The 23561-nt window shown below is 40.9% G+C and overlaps 1 protein-coding gene across 3 annotated transcripts; it reads left to right on the forward strand.

Moving 5' to 3' along the window:
- Positions 1 to 1515: 1515 nt before the first annotated feature.
- On the forward strand, positions 1516 to 22707 carry mgmt (O-6-methylguanine-DNA methyltransferase). Of its 3 annotated transcripts, none has more exons than XM_072437303.1 (6): positions 1516 to 1566; positions 3221 to 3365; positions 4670 to 4818; positions 13251 to 13414; positions 17660 to 17799; positions 21909 to 22707. In XM_072437303.1, exons 2-6 carry the CDS (start codon positions 3342 to 3344, stop codon positions 22023 to 22025), a joined length of 594 nt encoding a protein of 197 aa, XP_072293404.1. In that variant the 5' UTR covers positions 1516 to 1566; positions 3221 to 3341; the 3' UTR covers positions 22026 to 22707. The 3 variants fall into 3 exon arrangements, with proteins under 3 accessions (XP_072293404.1, XP_072293405.1, XP_072293403.1); XM_072437304.1 differs by having other exon boundaries at positions 4673 to 4818; XM_072437302.1 differs by lacking the exons at positions 1516 to 1566; positions 17660 to 17799 and adding an exon at positions 1736 to 2028.
- Positions 22708 to 23561: the final 854 nt, after the last annotated feature.

Below are 23561 nucleotides of genomic sequence, written 5' to 3' on the forward strand. Positions count from 1 at the left end.
GATTAATTGAGCCTGATTCTCCCCATGCTGTGAACATAAGTTGTCCCACACTGTAGGCTACATGTTGGTATGTGGGTAAAGGTTAAACAAGGCTTTATCGAAGTCACCTTTTAACACAGGTAACCCTCCCATCATTTGTGATTAATATTAAGAAAACACAGATTTTCTGATTATCCCTCATCAGCCTATATCAAACTAGGTTATGTTCATTTTTATTAATAGTGCATGTTTCTCTCTAATTAGCTAATGAGAGACAAAAAGCAGGTTTAGAGCAGAAAAATGCAAATGACTCTTAGAAAATAGCTCAAAAAAAGTAAATGGCAAGGCTGCGAATCATTCTTCATTGAAATGTCAGAGATAAATGGCTCAAATGTCACATCAATTAAAACGGGGGACAGTTAGTAGTTCATTAAAGAGAGAGCCATATTGCACCGTCGGGTACCGTTGCCAACCCTTACTATCTGGGGCAGACATGGCAGCGGGTCCAGATGGCACGGAAATCCTCACAGATTTCAAAATGGTCTCTGCAGGGGTGGCGTTTCTCCCCGCTCCCACCCTCACCGCTGAGGCCCACGCCGGCCTACACGCTCCAAACGGAGGCATGCAGAGAACTAAGGACTGCTCCCAGATCCAACTACCGTGGCACACAGGACAGCAGAGCATTTAAACAAAGCCACACAAATGTTAGACACTCTTTGTACTGCTTTTGTTAAGCTCAACTGCGATTCTGATCCGTTCACATAACTTACAATAGTGTTAAATATGCAATCAGTCACTTTCATAACTCTAGAATACAAAAAAAAAATACAATTGTAATAAACTATGAGAACGACATCAATGCAGCAACGCAGGAAATGGCATATGGCTGAAACGATTAATTGGAATAATTGTGACTAATCATATTTGTTGTATCATCGTTGTATGAACTATACTCTAAAACACATGCATGATTTTCTTCAATAATACACTTTATTTATAAATATGTTCTATCAAGAAGCCTTTATTCAGAATATTTGTGAAAATGTATTAAAAAAATTGCCATTTTACGTAGTCGACTAGGTTAATTGAAAAAGTAACCAGTCGACTACTTCAGTAATCGTTATAACAGTTGTAGTTATCAAGACATTGACACTGTTCTTATTGGCAATTCAACAAAAATATGAATGCACAATGTCATGTACTAGTCTAATACATATTCAGATGATATAGACATACATAGACTACAGGGAAATATATTGAGGGGGAAAAAGTTGGATGTTATAATTTTGTTTCTTTCTTTACAATGACACAGTTAAACACGTACGTCTGCAGCCTGATAATACCACCTCGTGACACTGAAGACCACTTCAAGGACCACAAATCCCAATATGAGACCTATTAGAAAAGCCATCTGCGTCTGTCCCCGTCGTGGGCGGAGCGAAGACGCTGCACTAACCAATGACCGAGCTGGAGAGGACTTTGGACTTAAGTGATTGGTTGCTTCGGCCATGCTTTCTGCAAAAACAGGAAGAAGTTTTGCTAGCCGCGCTGTGTGAGGCAGAGAGGCAACGAAGCGCCACATTAGTTGTAGGTAATGCGTAAAACTGTTTTATTTAAAGTCCTAGAAGCGTTGACGTACTATTTACGAATTTAGTCCCCGTTTAGAAAGGCACCGATTCAGAAAAAATAGAGTTCTCGCGTCTCGTTGGCCTAAAACACTTGGCTACACTGTTTTCATTAATGGTTGTTAATGGAGAAAGACACATAGGCTACGTTTTAAGTCTTCAGCAACTACTAACTGCGCTATTCACTATAATTAACTTTGCCGTTTTTAATTTTCCATAGCCAAAGATAAATGAGCGTGGAAGCGTTAGCGGAGCGGACACATGTTGCATTTTCACACCTGCGCGTGCTCGTTAATGAAGCCGGTCTGACCGGTAACCGCGTTAATGAGGACCAGGCCATGATTGACGAGGGTGAGGAAGATGCCAATGACTTTTAACAACACAAGCTGGCTGTTGTTTGCTGCCCCGCACCGTGAAGAGCTCGGTAAACATCCAAATGTTCAGGACTGTGAGAAGACTACGTGCCCACACTGCGAGCTGCATGGAGGACTTATGTTTGATTTAATGCAACTATCCATTATTTTAGTACTCGATTAGTGAGCGAGTATTTTTATATTTTTTGATAAGTCGATCAAACATTTATTTCAGTAGTATACTGAAATACTCTTTTAACCAGATAAAGATAAACTATTTTTTGAAGAAATGCTTCCAGATGTTAAGTACTTGAAAATGAAATGTGATGAAAATCACAAATTGCTCATTTTATTTTGATTTTTTTTTTTTAATTTAAAAATGATGCTGTCTTTATAGAAAAAAAACATATTTCAGCATGTGTTTCAAAGTCTGTATAGACCAACTAATAGGTATAATATATACCAACTAATATTTATTAAAATTGAATCGTATATTAATTACTTGCATTGTTTATTTGGATGTATAATTTGGATAATGTACACATTGTCTATTAATAAACCGATTAAAGGGAAAATAAACTAAATTTACATTACATTTTGGCATGTATGGATAAAAACTACACACACTTATCATTGATGGGGCTCAACATTTATGGTTTACACTTTCTTTGCTACAGTGGGGAAAGCGTTTTTTTTTTTTTGTAATTTAATACAAATTTCCCTGTAGACTTGAAACTTTCACTCTGCAATTATTTTGTTTCGCTCATTAATTTAAATGACTTAATGATTCTGTATATTTTTAAAAAAATGTTTACTGGGATTATCCTGCTTTTTTATTATTGCGTGAGGAACATAAAGTTGTTTCCATATTATTTGGCATGATTTTTGTCTCGCAATATACATGTGTGTACAAGCCTCGTCATAGATGGGCGTGTACTCTTTGTTTACCTTCAAATTAAGCTTTGCATAACTGCAAGTAAACAAGTGACAATATTTGTATGTGTACTTACAGTTCAGTAACATGAAAATTCTCCATAGACCACACACTTAAATGAAAGCAGTTCAATGTAAATAAAAAGGTGTTAAAAAACTAATTTTCACTGGCCCCATTTTGAGTCTCTGTGGTGCTTCTGCATTCTTCTCTAAACTGCATGTGGCAATTACTGACAAATAATGTGAAATAACACTCCTGAAATCTCTTACAAATTACAAAAATACACCTTTAATTCAACGCATCTCACTCATCTTTTCTTCTGTTTGCAGGTCTGTGACTACACCTTTGCTAAACGGCAGACAGGAGTGTGCACTGCTTATCCAAAGTGCACTGTAGCATTGTTTGGCTAGGAAATTTCTCGCCTTTATTGTCAGTTGAGGCAAACCCCTGATGAATACAGTGAGAGCTGCAAAAGTAGGAACAAGAAAGTTGAGGCATGTTGACGCATTTGTGATCGCGTACCATGACAGATGTGTTGCTGGTGTGTGAAGGGGAGAGCTAAAGCACAGTAAATGCATGGCTACTTTTAACACATAACCTTTGTTTTTTCCTTCTTTCCCAAAGAAATACTGTAGACTGTGTAATCTTTAGAGAAACAGACTAAATTTAGACCACTGCAATTACAATGTATTACAATGATCTGCTGTTTAGTCTTCTAATTAAGCAGCTTTTGGTCTGTGAAATTTTATGAGAATAATGGAAAGTTATTCAATAGTTTATAAAGATATCCTGGCATTTATTCATTTTACATTTTGTTCTAAATATTTTATGAGATCATAATTTTAAATGAGGGCCATGCCAGACAGATTTCATAGGCTTTTATTTCATATATTTCTATAATAGCTGCTTTATGGACATATATCTAAATGTCTATATTGAGTTAAGTTATTGTTGACAACTACTGCAACTGCAAAGCTTTTTATGTTCAATAGCAGTGATAGATATGCTAATTTGACAATTAATATGCAGCCACTGTGCATTTGTTTACAATGACAGTCCATAGGTGATGTTATGAAAGAATGAAAAATATGGATATTATTTTTGTACCCTTTAACCACTTTTTAAATCAAGGTTTCATGAAGAAAAGGTTCCTCGGAACTCTTACAATCAATGTGACCTTTATTTATTATAACCTCCATCTCTCAAAAACTCCCATATAACATAGTCAATCATCTTTCCTTCCCTCAAAGTAAAAATAAAAAAGGAACTGCTGTCTGGTTATTGCCAGTATCCATCTCAGTCGTCAGAAAAGCTGCACGTTTTTGCTGTTGTTAAGGGCTGGAAACCAGAATCCCATCGGAGTTGCACCCTAAGGAACAAATTTAATGCTAGAAAAACATCCCGGCCATCAACCAAAAATGACGGATTGAAAATAATGTCGAGCTATCTTGGGAATCCCCCACCAGACAAGGGAACAGACTGCATTGTTTTTCTCATTTATGTGATATATAGAACAGAAAGAGGGGAAAAAATGGGCGATTTATTGGTTAGATAGACGTATTTTTTCCATGCACAAAAGAAATATTGGATTGTAATGTTGGGATCAAGTCACATCATGACATTGTTTGGGGGCTAGGTGTTCAAATATGTAAGTCATCAGTCGTTGGTGGCCCGCTAGGTTTTCAATAGATCATTCAATGCAAATGTGTGTGGGAAAGTCTGAGCGCAGTTACCACATGAATATGTCAATGAACGCGGTGTAATTTGTGCTTCCTTAGCAGGGCGGAGAGATGAAGAAGCTGAGGGAGAGTCAGTGCACTCAGAAGACCATCTCATTGCTGAGCCCCCTGGGGAAGATCCAAGTCAGTGGATGTGAGAATGGTGTGCACACCATCCGGTTCCTAATGGATGTCGCACCTGCTGAAAGGTACTGTACAACAGCCGGCCGCTGACGTGATAAACAAAGGTGTGAAATTTACAGGCAGACAGAATCCACTGCTGTGATGGAGTGCCACCATTCCTCATTGGAAGCAGGGCATTTTTGTAGATCCCACAAGAAATATCCTGGAGAAAGTTGGGCAAATATGAGCCGGCACTAGAAATATGAGGGGCACTAGAATACAGTTGGGCTTGAAATTAGATTTCTGATGGCATGTGGTTGTGATTCTTCCGGCAGTATATTTGAAATTTCAGAAAAATAACTTGTTTATTACCCACAAGGGAGATGATTAAAGTTGATGTCTGTAGGGTCACCAAAGGCCATAGGGAGCATGGACTGTCCCCCTGTTTATTTATGTTGCCTGTGAGTTGTATGCAGGAGTGGAGAGTGTCAGCAGCACTCACAAATGTACTGTGTGATTGCATTTCAGCACTTCTCATCCTTCAAGATTGTCACAACGCTGACAGTTTTACTGAAGCGATTGAAACTGATTAAACCCAGTATTTGAAACTGATTAAATCCAGCATTAATAAGAATTTATTTCTTATTTTTATAGGTCCACATCTTACATGTCAGATTAGTTTTGATTAGATCAAAATTAAAATCTCATGTATCACAGATTCACATTTGATAAACTTGAATGGTTCGGGAAATTAAACCATTTCCAAATGCACCCAGTATCCTTTTGAAAATGTATGTTCAAATTCTAATTTATGGAAACCCATTAATGACCTTGTATAATATACCTCAACATGTGTTTCCTCCTAGAGTGTGGGCTATTTCCTAAAATTCATCAAGCAGTAAAAACATTCCACTTGTTAATGAGTTGAAGGAAGAAAATTAATAATATGGAATTTTGATTATGGAAGATGTCCTGTAACCATTCGCAAGCACCTTTTTCCATCTCCTCGTGAACAGGGTTTAATTTGTGTGTTCAGGTTCAGTAGGAATATGCAAATGAATTTAATGATTCGCATCACTAGATCATTTCTCAGTTTAATATCATTTGCTATGTCGGTCATAAGTGAAGCTCCGATCGCATCGCTGTCTGTATGTTCTCAAAGGTGTGAGCAGGAAATTATTAGATGAAATGTAGCAGTTTTATCACAACCAGTTGAATATTGCATTATTGTCACAGGACTGGGAGTAGAGCCAGCGCAGATATATGGAGTAACGCAAATGTAAACAGGCATTAAGGGAGGCGAGATAAAGTGACAAAATATAGGCTTATCCGCGCAAGCGGCTTTACATGTAGATCTCACCAAAGCCTGTGTGTGGCTGTAATAGTTCAGATCAGCCCTTTCTATCGATTTATTTATGACATACTAAACAAGGCTCTCTCCAGCTCCAGCTGAGGTGTGGGCCCGGCTTAAGGAGTCACCGTGATAAATGATCTCAAAGTGAATATTTTGGATAAAGAAAAATAGACAGCTTCTATGCAGAGCATGAAGGAGACCTATGGAAGGTATTTGTGAATAACTGGAGCTTTGAAGGCTCACGGGCAGCGCCGCGTTTGTCCTCTGTGTTCTCTCGCACTCACTATTGGCTGGTGTTGAGCAGCTGTGCTGGCTACACAAACATGCATGGCATTGATAGATAGTTATTGATAAATGCCATTACAGCCACATAAACGCCCTTGAAGTATTGCTTACACACCATGACCGTCAGCTCTTTCTAATAGAAACGTCTCAAGCCCTTTTTGCTTCCTAACTGATCTTAGGAACATTTCCTGAAATCAACCTCCTCTGCCAGTCTAACGACAGCCCTGAAGGCACCATCAGATGAACAAATTCATTACATCTCAACAACCCCTGTTGGGGCCCTCTGCACCAGCCTCCTGTTAAGCAGCCGGCTCAGCTGCCTTTAGTTTTAGCACCGCCACCGTGTTCACAGAAAAATGATACACATTTTGTTTACAGGAGATTACTATTATCTGAAATATGATGCTTTGTGCCTTTTTCACACAGTGCACAGACACATAATACAGAGGAAATCATAGAGCACTTTTTTATTAGGGTGAAAAATGAAAAAAGGGCTGGACTCCTGCCCCGAGACATTTTGTGAGCATATTATTTTACAATGCTTTGATCAATTTGTCTGTCACACTGCCTGAGATGTGGGGGAGCAGGGAAAAAGCAATTTAGCTTGTGAGGTCCTCAATAGAAGTGTACTACTGGAGCTGTGCATGACATGTTGCATTAGAACCTGAGTAGCCTTTATTGCTTGATAATGTCGCTCGGCAAGGCTGATATCAATCACCCTTTAACAGCCCTATGATATGTTTTTATGAAAAGAAAAAGAACAATGCATGAAACATTTCTTAGAAAATAATTGATCTTATGCAGCACTGAGGGATTTATGCATTAACATCCAAAAAATATAGAAAATACACAAAACGTACTAGGAACTATGCTCATTGCCTGTGCTCCTATAGAAAATAGTAATTAATTTGACAACAATAAACATTCCGTCTCATTTGCATTTCGATGTAAACAATATATTTGTGCATCTAAATTCCCAGCGCTCTCACATCACGTGATCACGTGCCTAAAATTCTAAGTGGCTAAATCCAAATTATCACTGCGTTTGCCCAGACCATAAATCCCCCTTTTTTCTCTTGACACAAAGCCTTATAAATCTGTGTCTGATTTTTCACATTGTTTTTAGTTAATGATTTTCATCTGTTTGTTGTTGCTGTGATAGCGGCGAAATGTACCATATGCTCCGGCAAAAGACAAATGATTAGCAAATGAAATTCTGGACAGCTGTCTGACTGAAAGCGTTTGGTTGATAGCATTCTGCTACCATAATTAGCTTAAGCTTTGGGTTAATTAACTTTCTACCTGGATATGCATAATAATAGCATTCTGCAGAAAGCCAAGAAGCTTTCAGGATATCAGCCGCAGAGGCTGGCTTTTATTTTGTATTTCCTCTGCATATTTCAATTTCAAGAGGCGATTTAGCTCAGGAGCATCATCAAATGTAGATTTTCCTCCCCAAGCCAGATAATTTTGAAACAATGGAGGTATATTATGTGGCAGAAATGCCATTTCTGAATGTAATTAAAGTGGATGAAAGCAATCACCCAGTTTAAAATGCTTTTGTCTTGCAAGAGCCCTACTTGTAAAAATACCATCAAGGGGAAAAAAGGCGGCAAAAGAACCCCCAAGTCCTCACACAAGAGGCCTCAGAGACTCAAGTGAAGTACTAGAGTAATTAGTCTTTTGTATGAATTTGCTGGCCATGGTCATGATTAGTTAAGCATATGAGAGCAGAAGACTGCAGGAGTCTATTTATCAGCAGTTGTCCTCACAGCTTTCCTTTATCGCTCACAACACTGGATGGGGCTGACAACAGCCTAATTGTTGGAGGTGGAGTGTTTTTGTGTGGGAGCCGTCACCTTAGTCACGTGGCATTCATTTTCCATCTATGTGTGCCCTAATACTCAAGCTGTCACAACAGCGTTTATACACCAACACTGGTGTGAAATATGTGCGGTGATGCATTTCTCCTGCCTCACACTCCTGTAGTTTGCTGGGAATCAATGTCCTGCTTCTCTCTGAATAGCAGCAAATTACTTTTCTGTTTGCATTATGTCTTCACACAACAATATAATATATAACAATATATTATATTGTTGAGTGAAAGGCTTCTGTAAACAAAGTAATAATAATAAGGCATTTCAATTATTTGGCACTTTCTAACTTGTTTTTCTAGTGACTTGCGATAAATATTATAAGAAGTTTAGATTTTCTGGTAAACTGCCCTGTCATGCACATTGTGATCTGCTGAGATATTGAATGGAATTCTCGATAAGGCAGGAGGAGACTTTTTGACGTTGTCCCACTCCCTTTAGAAATGGTATGAATAATTCATAGTGTAATGATATTCAGATGAGTCTGTTCTATTTTTCCTGCGTCCTTAGAATATTGTTTTGCATGTTGTGAAGTGTAGTACTCAGCTGCGTATTCATTAAGGTGCTGCTCCCACTGGCCCTTGGACCCATCTGTGCTCTATGTTTATGCCTGCGTCTCCCGGGATTGTCCCAATCAGGCTGCATGTGCCATTTCCTGTGGAAACCAACACCTGTGTAACTCACTACCTGTAAGCCGCCCTTGCAGACGCGACTCTGACATTCAGTCACATAAAATTTTTTGCAAATGTTGTGCTTTTAAAGGCATCCTCAGGGGCGGGACACAACGAGAGGAAGCCCTGTGTCAGTTTTAGATTAAGCCAAAAGCAGCGCTGCACTTTTGTTGTCTTTCTCCGTGCTGTCGATGGGAAGTTTCTCTGATGCAGTGTTTGCACTAGTTTGCTTTCAAACTTGATTGGATTCTATATCTTAAACATGCAGAGTGTACAGTGTGTGACATACCAAGGCAATATGCACAGAGATGATTCTGCTCTGACATCTTGGAGAGGAGTACGAGTCAATTATGCCCAAGTGTTGTTCTTGCTTATCTTCCTGCGGCACCAAACAAGGATTTAGTCAAGGATTTAGGGGTGAGGGGGTGGTGGTGGGGATCATGGTAAGCGGTTCACAACAAAACACTCAAAACTCCTGGGAGCGGGCACTGATTTAAAAATAAATTACAGAAGACGAAGCGCTAACACTCAAGGGCCCTCAGCAGTGCTGGCGTACACAGGTGAAGATTAGCCTCCTCGCTAATCAGAGGAACAAGGCAGTAATTTGCTCTGAACACAGACAGCAATTAGGACTTGGTGACACTAGATTCCCGTAATGCCTTTGTGCTTGACGTGGTCAAATTTTGACAGAGGCTATCCATGCAGGGTCAGTGTCCCCCCCAGTCTCCCGGCCCTCTTCAGTGCAGCCTCTAAAAGGTCCCTGCAGTTACAGCGCTCCCTAATGTACTTTAGGCCTCCCTCACTGGCTCCTTACCATTCGGGTAATTGGAATCTCTTACTCTGGCACTTGAGAATAGAGGCTAAAAACGTTATTTGAAACTGCTCAGTAGTCTGTTGTAGATAAACATTGCTGCGTGCTGGAGGTGTGGATGCACTACATAATGGACTAAGAGTTAAGGCTCTGGTAATACATGCCTTCACTGACTCCTGTGGCGGGCCAGTTGGGAGAAGACCTAATTGTTGTGTGCTTTGTTGCCTACTCCGCACTATTTTACCACCACCTTCATGTATTGGATTGAGCACTGCAGCCTCTTTGGTGGACATTTGCTAATAAGAGTTATTGGATATCTAGAGAGCAGTTTATCCGGCCCAGTTGTTTTTATTTTGAAATAGCATATCGTGCATGGTAGTGCAGAATAGGAAGCGCTCTTTACAGCTTACCACTCCAAAAGCTCTTGACTTTGGCGCAGCAGTAGCGAGATAGGCATCTGAATGATGTTCAAATGGTTGATCGAGCTGCATTGAGCAAGTGGCTTACAATTGTATCACAGCCCGTGGCTCAGAGACTATCAGGATTTTGACATTCATAGAGACATGCTGTATTTTTTCCCTTTTTAGACAGTCATTTTAGGCTTTTTCATGCTCTCTTGAGTCTTTGACGTCTCTGAGTTAAGTATCTGTGGCTATAAGGCTGAGGAAAATATTGGACTGCTCCTGGCCTTTTCTATTTCATCCTCTGACTGCCGTGTTCCCCATGATCGGTGAAGGAGAACTTTGGCAGCCTGTGTCAAAAGTGACAGCCCATAGAGTCAGGATGAACGCCATCACGCTTCACACTCTCTCCTTTCTGTGCAATATACCATTACACCCTTCGCCAGATCCTTTTCAATTAAATGTTGTGCTTAACCTGCTTCATCCTACGTTGCAGTTGATAGAAAAAGTCCAACTGAGAACTCTTGCAACAAGAAATCCAAAACATGCCAAAGGAGAGATATCTTTGTTATTCAGTGTCTCCTTTGATTGTTTCTTTGAAGATGAATGAAATAACCTCCAACATTATATGAATGTTCAATTCATTCTTTATATTAGAGTTTGAAAATAGGTAGAACTCTAAATGACTCCCACTTTACTCGGCCATGATTTATGGTAATTGGAAATTGATTGTGACAGGAGCACAATATTAGAAATTTTCTCAAATCACAATCTTGTATCAAGGGAAATATTCTTTTTACTGCGCCAAGTCCTGGCCAGTTTGGAATTAGTTTCTTATTTCCTTAAGTGTGATGAAACACTAAGTGCCTGTAGGACATTATATTAGTATTTTAACCAGCAGAGAAAAACTATGAAATGTGAAAAAGTCTTATATTGATGCCTCTTATTAAAATATTATTTTTTTTATATTTCAGACTAATTAAAGTGAATGGTTTATATACATGGGATGAGCCATTAGTTGAAGACAATATAAGATTGCTTCCCCTCTGAGAGGCTCCTTGTAATTAGGCCGACATTTATTACACATCTGTAATCTCTAATTTTCAAGGGCATACTTTCTTATGTGCCAGCCTGGGCTCCATAAAGATCACATGATGAGGCTTGATTGGGATTCACTGAAGCGGCAGGAAATGTTGCGAGCACAGGAGCTACAACTCAGCTGCCCACATGCTCTTTATAAACAATCCCCCATAGCACCCAGAGGTGACAGACTTCAACACAACAACTGATGTTCACCTTTTATTTATTTATTTAGCTGTTGTTTGCTGGCCATAACATGTACTGCATTGCATTAACTTTTAGCACTGTCAATGTCGTATCAGTCAAAGGAGCTTTATAGCAGCGGCGTCCTGGGCCGTGGACTGGGGGGAGAAGAAAATTAGCCGCAGTGACAAGTCTGAAGTGTGAGTTTGAGGTCAAAGGTGCCGAGCCTTAAGCAAAGGTGCTCTAGCCTTTGTCCGGTAGATTGTAAGGGCCTGCGGGTCCAACAGGAACATTTCCACACACAATATCCCCGAGCTGTCAGTGTGCAGCGGCTGGAACATCCTCTCAGAGAGAGAGGGGGAGCACAGGGGCAGAGGCAGCGAGCGCAGGGAACAGTGGCCTGAAGATCCATGCACAGAAAGAGAGAAGGAGGAGGGTGGGTGTGAGTGCTGGAGGTGGGATGGAGCCAAAAGAGCTGGAGTGGGAGGATAGAGAAATAGCGAGGGGCGAGGAGGGGCAGCGGGGGGAGAAAGGAGAGACAATGACAAGTAGGGGCTGGCTGGGCACTCACCCATGCCGACAGAGATTGCCATGAGCCATGGCCATTGTTTGAGTGGGGCTCAGCACAGGACCTGCTTGTGGGCTTCCCACTTTTTAGCACTCCTCTATAAACTGCTGTGTGGTTTATTTGGAAATGAGAGTATTTACACCTTTTACTGTATTTACACCCACTGTTAAACGGCACCCGGGAGACTTCCATCACACAGCCACAAACTAGCGGCCCAGCGTTTTCCCTGCAAACTGAGCTGCTCCGTCATAAGACTGCAGTAAAGCTCAGCTTCACATGTCCCATATAAAAGGCCGTTCACACAGTGACCTGCACAAGTGTAAAAACACTTTAGGGCTGCGTCGTTACGGCGGGGAGGAGAGAGACGCCCTGTGTGTTTAACAAAGTAAATATCTATTATTAATACCATACAGGATAAGCCAATTTTGAAGTGGGGGCACTTAAATGGTACTATTATTTATTTATAAGTCCTGTACACCAGTTAATGGAAATGGCGGCCTGCTTTAGATCCACAACACAGCTTGAGGTCCACTTTGCAGTAATGCACATGCTAAGAGAAGACCTTCCCAGTAGGGTCTTTAAGTGTCAAATATGGGTCAGTCAGCTTGCGCTGACCTGGGGGGTGGTCAGCAGCGGAGAGAAATTCAGCTGTTAAGTGATGCCAACTCAACCATCGGCAAATTCCTCCAAGCATCAACTCATGCTAAGATGCACGTCCAAGTGCAGCACATCACTGACCAGCTCTGGCCAAAAAATCCATTTATTCTTGTCATGAACTATAAACTAGACCCTAGCAGAGACGGGGCTGTTGTTGAACGGGCTCTTAACTTCTCTGCATCCGCATGACTTTTCAAAACTCCTTCTTTTTCTTACCACACACTGGTTCACATTTCTTACAGTCGTTTGAAATAAACTGTTAGCACTTTTCCTCATGACCCAACATTGTTTTCTTTTCTACTTCATCAAGCATGCTTTACAAAAATATATATATTTTCTAACAACTCTCGGATTACTGTCTTCTATTTTCTGTTACTGGTCTTTCCTCTTTCTCTGCAATAAGTCTTGGATCCAAACTGCTCTCACTACACGAACATCTTAGATATTTCACACATCACAATTAACCACTTTACGGTATTTCCACAAATTATGTCATCTTGCATCAGTGTCAGCCATGGCACATTATTACATGTCCGTGACACTGTTTAAGCACAAGAATTGAGCATTATGACCGGGCCCCTGATCCCCTGCTCTCTCTCTCTCTCTCTCTCTCTCTCTCTCACATCCCTCACAGGAGCGGCGCGGGCCCCCTGAGCTGCTGTGTGGTCAATGATAGCCCCGGCGAAACGAGCCCCCAGTTGCAGCGTTGTGTCCAATGGCTGCAGGCATACTTCAGCTCGCCGCGCACCACCGGGACCCTGCCGCTGCCCACCTTCCACCACCCGGCCCTGCAAGGAGGTCCGTCATGGATAAATATTTGCAGAGCCGTGACTGCGATCAGGCTTTCACTCTTAATTGTCAGTTACATCACTTACACTCGCTGGCCCGGCGTGTTATAATGAAGTATTTTATGGCTTTATGGGAGAGGGAGTTCGCCGAGTGGAAAGAGGGAGGGCTGAGGGGGAAAAAAGGAGAAGGAACAGAAAACGCAGAGCTGTAACTTGGTTCAGTAATCTGTGGCAGGCCTCACCACGCGTGTTAGTCTTGGCAAGCTTTTCCATGATTCTTGGCACATTCGTTGAAACTGATCGAATTCCACTCTTGACATTTTGAGACAGGAAGGGAAGCAGCGTTTTTTTTTTCCTTTTCCTTTTTTTTATTTAATGAGAACATGTGAATGGTGGTAAAGTTTTGAATGAGCGTATTGTAGCCATGACCAGTCACGTAGGGTGAGTAAAAAGGGAAAAATGCACAATTAGTGTCAGCTCGTAGTCAGAGCGACTCGAAAGGCGATGATTGAGGGCGCAGAGGAAGCAAACTAGGGATTAATTGTCCCTAGTGTTTGTTCTCGGGAGCAAACAATAGCGTGGCTTTGACAACTCATTTCTGGAGTCACATCTCGATGCAGTATTTTTATTTCAAACTATCTCAAGCTTTGTCAAACTGCAACGCTTGTTGCATTTTAACTTAAATACTTTGAGAAAAGCTCATTTAGAAGCAGAAGCACACCTACACAGGGAGAAAGAAAATAACTAATGTATGCGTTTAACAATTGTGCCTCCCTTCCTCTGCAATCAGGCCTTAGTTGCTCTCTAATTTCATGCAGATCTGCAGTGCTTGAGTGATGGCATTTTCAATGAGCAGGTAGTCCAGAGAGACCCTGTATACAGCTATGAGTCCCACGCTCCCGCAAAGGCAATGCAGAAATACATCAGGACCAATTACGATATCAACTTTCAGTGTGATTCCCTTCGCCACCAAGTGCTTGTGTACCAGCCCCGGGCTCTTTCAAATCGCATCTCATCTCAAGTCTTTGGGGTTTTAATTAAATTTCAGGATAGATGGAATTCTTCATTAGTACCTGATCTGAATAGGTGATTTTGCCGTGCTCCACCTCTCTCCCTCGCCTGTTGTTTTGGGGCTGGGTAAATACTAGATTTAGGCTTGGGTTGCTCTCAGTAGTCAGAACCATAGGCCATGCCAGTGTAAAAATGTTAAATGCGTGCATCGAGGGTATTTGTCTTTTGAGGGATGAAAATAATATTTTTTTCAGGTAATTCGCGAAAAAATTAAGGATTAAATGTAGCCTGTCTGCTTTACAAATTCCTTCTACAAGTCGTCGCCAGCGTCTGCTCAGGAACAAAATACAAGTTTAATCAGGTCATTACAATCTGTGACAACTAACTTTTGTTTGCACAGTTATCTTGGGGGAGAGTGTGAATGAGGCAGCGCTCCACAGCACTTGTCATGTAATATTGAGTTGTGACCTTCACTTGAAGTGTTGCCATGTTTATTTACACATCTCTGACAAAACAAGCCACTTTTCATATTAGCTGTCATGATATAGCCGCGCTACACAGGTGACATGAAAGGAGACGCAAGGTGCCGCGTTCTATAGTGTCACAAAACATCACACACAAGTTGAGCTGTCGGAGGCAAAGCGCACGTGCACCCAACTCTGGGATTGTGTTTGTACGTGCACTCACCCCCCAAAAACACAGACTCTTCTTAAAACGATGCATATTCTTATCTCATTAATTATACATCCATATGTAACAGACGAGAGGATCTTAGTCTCGGTAAGCGGTGCAGGGGAAGTGAGGGAGGGGGCGAGTGGAGGGGGAAGGGCGCTCTTCAAAGCCCAAATGACTGTGTTCCTGCAGGAGCCTGATCTCCCTCTGTGCACAGCGCAGGGCGAGATGAGACGCTCACCAGGACTCGCCCCTGTGATGTGGAGAGGAATTAGGGAAATGAACGTTTTCAGAATATCGAATAATCAGAGAATCATCAGCACCCCGTCAGCCTTCAAAAGTATGGATCCCTCCAGACTCAAGAGACACTTTGACTGGGAGTCAAAGTCTTTCCTCCCATTAGACACAAAGGATAATGAGGTGCTTGAATTTCCACTATTGTCTTTTTATTCTCACAACCATGTATAAGGTGACTGTCAGCTGGAAGTCATTGCCCTAATCTATTGCTTTCATTAGCAAGGCTGATAAAATTCAATTTATTGTTTTCCTTTTTGTTCTTCTCCTAAATTGCCCTCACATACAAAATTATGAGGTGATCAATCACAGATGTCAATAAGATCATAATCGCTAGAAGCATTCGATTGGAGCGCAGGTCACTGCTCTGGCCCTATCAGCCAGCCTCGCAGCAGGTAATGATCTGTGACATAATTATGGGATGTCTGTAAACATGTAAGTGGTTCCTCTCAACTTTTATTTAAACAATTGACTCCAGTGAACCTGGATCTAAAGAGGGTCCTGACCTCAGACACAGTGTATTAGGCTCTTTATGAAGTATGGGGCTGGGGGACTGCTCTCCAAATCAGTGCTGGTCACCTCACTGACCCGCCTGCAGTCTCTGTCACTGGGACTGATGGGGGCAAAGTTCTTTAACCTCTGCAATGCTGATAGCAGCACCGACACTTGTTTTCCCCCAAACTGTGGCGCTGTGAAACCTGCAGCAGAAGGGCTGATGTGGATCTAAGCGAGGTGTAAACCACTGCGCCGCTTGTTGCTCACTCAGTAAAGCTGAGTGAGTGCCGCCTTGACACTGACTTTGGTTGTTTGTCAATAACGATTGCATCAATAGGGATTTGTCAAAACCATGGTGTGGGCCGTGTCTCCATACCAGTGACAAAGCGATATCTGTAGCGCACATCATGAGGCCAAATCCAGCTTTATGAGGAGGAATAATGCATCAACGAAATTTCAGGGGTGTATCTTATCTCCTCATAACATAAAGTCTGTCTGCGTAAGAGCCCGTCATCTCGCTGACAGCGTGATTATTACCTGAAAAATTATTAAACAGTACCTACGGGCCTTGTTCAAGACAAAGAACTCACATGGGTGCGCATCAATCAAATCTATCCCCTTTAGGTTTTACACTTATTCCCCCCAGTTTAGGCAAATTGCCTTGTTCGCGTGGCTTTGTGTAGCGGAGAGTGACTATAAGGTAGCAAGGGAGCCTGGGGAGCAAAGAATGTTCACTGTGTAGAAGAGAGACAGGGGGGTGACATGTTTTCACACAATGCCAATTTAGAGGGATTTCACATAGATCACTTGTCATGTGCTCTCTTAGACCATATAAATGAGAGAGAATGGGAGATCACTAATTTAATTTTCATGACTGAGTATGTATATACAGTGCAGACAGACTTTGAGTCCCTCTTGATAACGAGACTATTGTTTCAGTTCATGTTCTTTGTAAAAAAGTGTTGTTCACTCCACGAATGTGCACCGAGTTTGTGTCTGCAGCCTTCAAAATGTCCCACATTCTTCTCTGCCCTGTGCTATCAGCGCCGTACAAACAGGCCTTTCAGACGCCGCCTGCTAATCCAGAAAAAAGATAATACTACTGCTAACGTGCTAATGAAATCAAAGCCGTTAATGTGGTCGCTTAAGCTGTGCGTGATTTGAAGAATTCTGCCATTTAAGTGAAGATGATATAATGAATCTACTCTGAATAGAAAGCAATTAAAAGGACAAATTGGTCTGATTAACCTCAAAGTCATCCCGTCGCCACAAATGGTGTGCAACATTCAAATTATTATTATTAAAAATCTGGAGCAGATTTGCAGTCTTTTTGGCCTCTCTTAATCCTTTTAAATGAAGGAGCGAACTTTTTTAATTTTAGCTGTGACCTTTCAAAGCATAACCCAGATTTTTCTGCTGGAGAAATAATTTTCTCACACCAGCTACTATTGCATGTTAATGCCGCTTCTAAGGTCAAATTGAGGGACATCTATGTATATAGTTGTTTAATGAATTTGGTCAAGAATAAAAAGGATTGACTCTGGGTTGAGTTCATGTTCCCCTGATTACAGAGTGTAATGAATTGTAATAGTCAAGCATGTCATTTATGTAGTTATGTAAGCTGCTGATGTTTGAGGATATTCCACGCCTTTTATTAGAACCCAAAACCAAACCAGTAAACATGTCGTTGAGACAAGCTTGTTGTGGCTGTCAGATGCTTGACTTTGATTGATTAAATGAAGTGCTTTCTCTCTCCTGTTGTGTCCTGTGCGTGTTGCCGCAGACGCCTTCACCAGCCGCGTGCTGCACACTCTGCTGAGGGACGTGAAGCTGGGCGAGACGGTGTCGTACAAGCGGCTGGCGGAGATGGCGGGAAACCCCAGAGCGGTGCGCGCAGTGGGAGGGGCCATGAGGAGGAACCCGGTGAGTGACTGACAGTGATTGACAGGCTTCTCTCTTAGTTACTCTGTCACGTACAACACCATTCTCTCATTTACATTATTTGCTGCAGTTTATAAGGTGATGTGCATTTCTCTTTTACTATTTTACTTTTCATGGCAACTATAGTAGGTAGTGAATATGCAAGCTGTTTGTATTAAATTTAGATTAGTTATTTGTTTTTTTGGCGACAGTATACATTAATCATCTTTTTTGTAACTGTAGAGTTAGCCAGAGAGGCTGTTTTTCATTTATAGTCCCTGGACAGATGGTGAAATGGTCACCCTAAAACACAATAGTTATGCAAAACAGGGTAAATATAGATAGAGTGCAATTCAAATGTAGTGAAGATATAGATAAAATATTAAAGACCATTATGTATATTATACAATAAGGCACATACAAATAATGAAAGAAAATGAAACACAAGAAAGCAAAGACAGGAGAAGCTCGCTGAGGTAAAGTAATTGATTTTAATTTTAACATAAACCAATCATAATTCCCTTAGCATCCAAAATGTTATCTTCTTTAATTTACTTATTGAGACAAATAGTACTATGGTCATGTACTAGTGGACTTCACATTTTAACTGTATAAAACTATATAATTTTATTTGCTGACTTACTGTTAACAGTAAACATTTTTACAATTATTTCGTATAAAATGAGAAAAAAAAAACACAAAAACATTGAAAATCCTGGTGTAGGTGGGTTTTCGAGCACACGATGAATAATTCTGTGAATTAAAAGGGGTGAGCCCACGTCCTGACTCCTCATCTCCGTGTCCCTGTTTTAGGTAACCCAGTGTAAACACAGAGGCCTGAGATGCCCAGTACACTGCAGTGTAGGAGTACATGTACGCAGCAGTAAAAGGGCTGGAAAAACACCTCGGAGGTGGAAGTCTACCTACAGCAGCACTCTGAGCCCACACCTTTTGTTCCCGTCTTTACTGTAGATGTTAGCAGTAAATCTCCGCTTCTTGTAGGAAACCTGGGCCGCATCTTTTCGCCCATGAATCCACTGTGTACAAAATGGAGGGCTAGAGGGCAAGTGGTGTGTCTTCTTTTGATCAAACCCTGTGATCAAAGGCCGTTTAGCTCTGCCCATGTAGTGCTGTGGGCACCACGGGTGTGAGAGGAGACGCTCTGCTGTCTGCACTCACACATCTTTACTCTGCCTTGTCTTTGCACCTACAATATTACACCAAAAATATGTACGTGTCAACAAACTTTGTGTACAGTTACATTAGTTTAATATGTCAGAGCAGACCATGCATTCTGTATTTGAAACTGGATCTGTAATTATTCCCTATGTTCTTGATTATTGATATGGGTTTTGTTATTTATTTTCTGATATCTTTCAGTTTTTGGTAATTTCGTAAGTTAATCATTTAATTTTTTTAGCATTTTAGAACAAGTTTGGTCTTCTTTGTTTTACTTAGTAGTTGTGAATATAAGAAGAAAATCCAATCCGTTTGTTAGAGGACATGCTTATTTGACGTGCTTATCGTGACCTGTCAAATTCCAATTTCGACTCGCAACTCTGGCGTTCACCTCCTGCCTTTTAAGAGAGAGAAGGGGGGGAGAAAAAAAGTTGAGCAGGCAGCATGTTACAGTCCAAATCCATCATTAAACCCTCTCCCATATCAACAGCAATAAAACTTTCCAAGCCCCAGATTAACCTTGCAGACAGAGAAATACAGCTCTAGTATTCGGATCAATACTGTTCCCCGGGTTCGGAGGCAGCGCGGGGGAACCCTCAAGGCCTCCGGATCTGCCTCTTCACTTGGGGGGAAAAGAGCACTACGCCGGGCTTATCAATACTCAAATCCTGGTGCAGAGGAGGTGCCACGGAGAGAGGCTCGGATCGATCGGGCGCACTGAGCTCCTCGCAGCAGAAGCCCGAGCGGAGCGGCACACACTGACATGTAATTGACACTGACAATCTGACTGTGGATCTGTGAGAGCTGAGGCCGCGTGCTCCCAGCCTCCCCGACCAAAGCGCGCCATTGCAACTGTAAAACATGAGCCTAAAAAAGAGCACGCGCAAGCACCAGGATCAGGGCGGACAGGGAATGTACAGAGGGATGAGTAAAGAGGGGCAGTGGAATGAAAAAAGCCACTTATATCTTCAACTCAACATTATAAGCAAGACAATAATTGTATTTCAATGTGAAGGAAATATTAAGCTTCCCTTCCCGACAGAATCCCCTCACCTTTTATCTTCAGTAATAACTCCTGTAGTATGGGGCATCAAAACAACATTTTAATAAAGGAGATATCAGTTTTGCAATTGATCTCCTTTCTCAAATGCTAATGCTCCTGAACATGTTATAAATTGCAAATCTATTCGCAATTACATATTTTCCCCAAATCCTCCAGCCGAAGTGAACGCGTCGAATAGAAAAAAAATAAACCCACAACCCGGCAACTGTTGTGCATCTCTCACATCAATAATAAAACGGGGTCGCCGATAAGAATTTTCTACAAGAAATAATTGCTGCGATTCTCCACTGTGTTCAGAATCCACAATGATGGAAGTGTTTTAGGCTGGGCTTGTTTAATCTTTCTCCAGCCATTTAGTTTACAAAGAACTCGGGACCCCCCTGGCAGTCATGTGCAACAAGAGTAAACGCTCCAGCGACTTCCTCCTCTTAATGATCACAGGGTTATCAGATCTTAATGTTGACACCCTCTGCATTGAATATTCATCCTGCCGCTGTTTTTGCCCATTAATTTTTGATTGGGTCTTTGCTTTACACTATTAAAGAGAGGAAAACATTGATACACCAAGACTGCGCTTCTCACCCTGAATAGAGACACGCACGTGATCAAACCAAAATGGCAAACGGCTCAATGGTGGGGACAAAACATGAAAGAACTCACAATCAATATTACGGTCAATACTTTATTGTCACTTATGAACAATGTATTGTTTGTGCTCAATATTTATCTGTATATTTTAGTTTAATTTGTGGGGAACTTTTTCTTCTTTATTTGTAGAATGTTCAACTTTTAGGCATAGAAGGTTTCATATATGAATATAATTCCCATTAGTAGTACAATATACCATATGGTTTATTTGTGAGTTCTTAAGAAAAGAGGTTTTATTGGGATTATCCCAAAGTTAGGATTGTTTTGTGTGTTTTGTTTAGTGGCATAAATATTATCGTAAATTGTGTTTTTTCTTTTGTAAGAATTTGTTATACTGACAGGCAAAATCAAAAGTTGTTTGATATATAGTGCACTCCAAAAGTTGGAAGTGCCTTTTGTAACGTTATTTTTGAAATGCTACAAACCTTCCAAATAATTGTTGTTTCAGAAAAACAAATGTGTCTTCAAGTGTATGAATCTAAAGGGCAATAGACATATTTTGGGTCAAGTTGAGATATGTATACCACAGAAAAGCTCAAAATGTATTCTGTTTCTTGCCAAAAATATTCAACTTGCAGTTATTGACCGAAAGCCAAATGGTTATCTCTGAATAATAGTGTAAAAGGCAGTTTTACTTTGTAAAAGGGCACAAGTACTAGATAAAAATGTTTCAACATCAAATGTTAATATTTTGCTTTAATTAATTATTCTAATTATTAGTATACTGCAACTTGCTTTATTAAGTCTAACTTTATTATTTTTATTTACAAAGTGATCTACATAAAGGTTAATTATTACATTTATTATTTGTAGAGTGTTGTAATTAAAGCAGACATTTTCGGTCTTAATATTTTTTGCTTATCATATTAGATACATATCTTTTTTATAATCATATGGAAGGAGCCACACATGCATTTATTTTATTTATTTGTATGTATTTGTTGTTGTTGTACCCCCGATTTTGAGCTAGGATAAGTACATAGCTGGAGGAATGGCCTGCATGTTTTTGATGTTAACGGGGAAACTAGATACTTCATAAATTCTTTTAACTTATGGTGTTTTTTAAATGTAGTCTCAGCTTCATAAGATTTTTTTTTTTTTTTTTTTTTTACTTTGAGTAATCCTCATTCTCCATTTAAAGTTAATTTAGCTTGCACCCTTTTCAGTTTTAAACCCTTCAAAAAATGGTGAACGTAGTTGACTCTCTTCATCTCTGCTGCAGGTTCCCCTCCTCATCCCGTGCCACCGCGTCATCTCCAGCAGCGGACAGAGCGGCCCGTACATGGGAGGCAAGGGCAACCACCTAAAACAATGGCTGCTCACCCACGAGAGGCAGTGAGGGGAAAGCTCCCAACCCAACTGTCCTTCTCTCAGTATTACACAGACACACACATAAAACACAAGGCCACAGAACAAAACACCACCATAAACTTTAGTCCATTTGGCACCCGCTGTGGAACAATCGCAGCTACTTGTAAATATTCACTTTATATTCCTTTATTTTTGTTTTTTACAATACAACCTAAGAATAGAGTCGCTACATAGTTAACGCAGTAGCACGTGTTATTGCCGAATTAGAACGTACAAAAATAACTTAAACAGAGAACAGTAGGAATTACAAACATATGCTCCCGTGGGGTTCTGGTTGCGTTTGCCAGATAGTGTTGGAATGTTTTTCTAAAGCATTATTATTCCCTTAAAAATATGTCTCTTGCATTGTTGTTGTTTTGTGCGGGTTTTTTTTTTCTTCTTTTTTTTCTCTCCTCCTCCTAAGCAGAATTAGTCTTTGTACCTCGCGTTGTTTTTTTAATTTCCTGCCAAGTGAATGCTTTGTTCAACATCCAATGATAAAGGCTCTGAATTTTTACTCGTACACAAAGCTTTGTAGTGAGGCATTTGTTTTTGTCTTCATTTAGATCTCATTGTTTGCTCTCCCCTCCACCTAGTCTGCAAGTATACATTCTAAACTGTACTTGTCCTATCAGATGTGTTGAAATAAAACATCCTTATTGTCAATGCCCGGCTTTCATCACTGTAATTGTATTTAATATGAAGTATTTGTTTTTTTTTCGCTTGGTTCAGTCCTAGTCTCGCACTTAATTACGCCGTATGTCCTCATCGCTCAGCAGCACCCCTCTCTCGCAGCCGCCTGCATCTTGAGGAGTGTTTCCATTAGAGGGCAGTACAGAACGGGAAACTGGAATCAGCGTTTCAGCCTTGAATTCCTCCTGCACATTTAATCTCCAACTTAAATGTTTATGCGCTGCTTTATTTTCAGCGCAGCACCATTTAATCCCTCTGGGCAGAATTATTTGGGGTAAAAATACTGTTTAAAAAGACCAGTAGTGGCAGTGTGTAAAAAATACTTTTGATATTTTTTATTTTTTTTTTACATAGCAATTGTCCGGGACTGTTCTGAGAGAATTATTCTTGACAATTTAATAATGGTAACATTGGGTTGTTTTTTTTGGGGGGGGTGTAATTCTTTCTTCTTCTCACTGTGTAATGCAGGTGGAGTGTGACCCTTGTGGTCCGTGGTAACGCCTCTTTACAGCTCAGGTAGCCTAATAATGCACCCTCCAAAAATAACCTCGCTCTAACCTTAACACAGCCCATTCAAGTGGCCCACTCACTGAATACATTTGAACTTTGCTGAATTTTTGAATGTGTTAAAGGCGAGTTGGTGGCTGTCTGGAGCTCCTCTGCCATTGGAGCAGACTGTGGATGTTGAGGCAGCAGACAGGCAGATGAAGAATGGGCCTCAGTCTGTGCCTTCACACAGGGCTAATGATGCCTGTGGTGACTACAGGCTACAGTCAGCCCCCTAACGAAGGGAGCTGTGACACAGCCACAAGGGGTCCCATTTAAGCCAGCC

Source organism: Eucyclogobius newberryi, unplaced genomic scaffold (genome assembly GCF_026437365.1).
Source record: "Eucyclogobius newberryi isolate DKJ021-1_F unplaced genomic scaffold, fEucNew1.0.hap1 SCAF_8, whole genome shotgun sequence".
NCBI lineage: Eukaryota > Metazoa > Chordata > Actinopteri > Gobiiformes > Gobiidae > Eucyclogobius > Eucyclogobius newberryi.

Excerpts from the sequence above, each read along its gene's own strand:
- mgmt (XM_072437302.1), top strand. The coding sequence starts at position 3,342 with ATGAATACAGTGAGAGCTGCAAAA. Across the intron at positions 3,366-4,669 it reads ATACAGTGAGAGCTGCAAAA|CAGGGCGGAGAGATGAAGAA; the intron begins GTAGGAACAAGA and ends GTGCTTCCTTAG. Across the intron at positions 13,415-21,908 it reads CCACCCGGCCCTGCAAGGAG|GTTCCCCTCCTCATCCCGTG; the intron begins GTCCGTCATGGA and ends TCTCTGCTGCAG.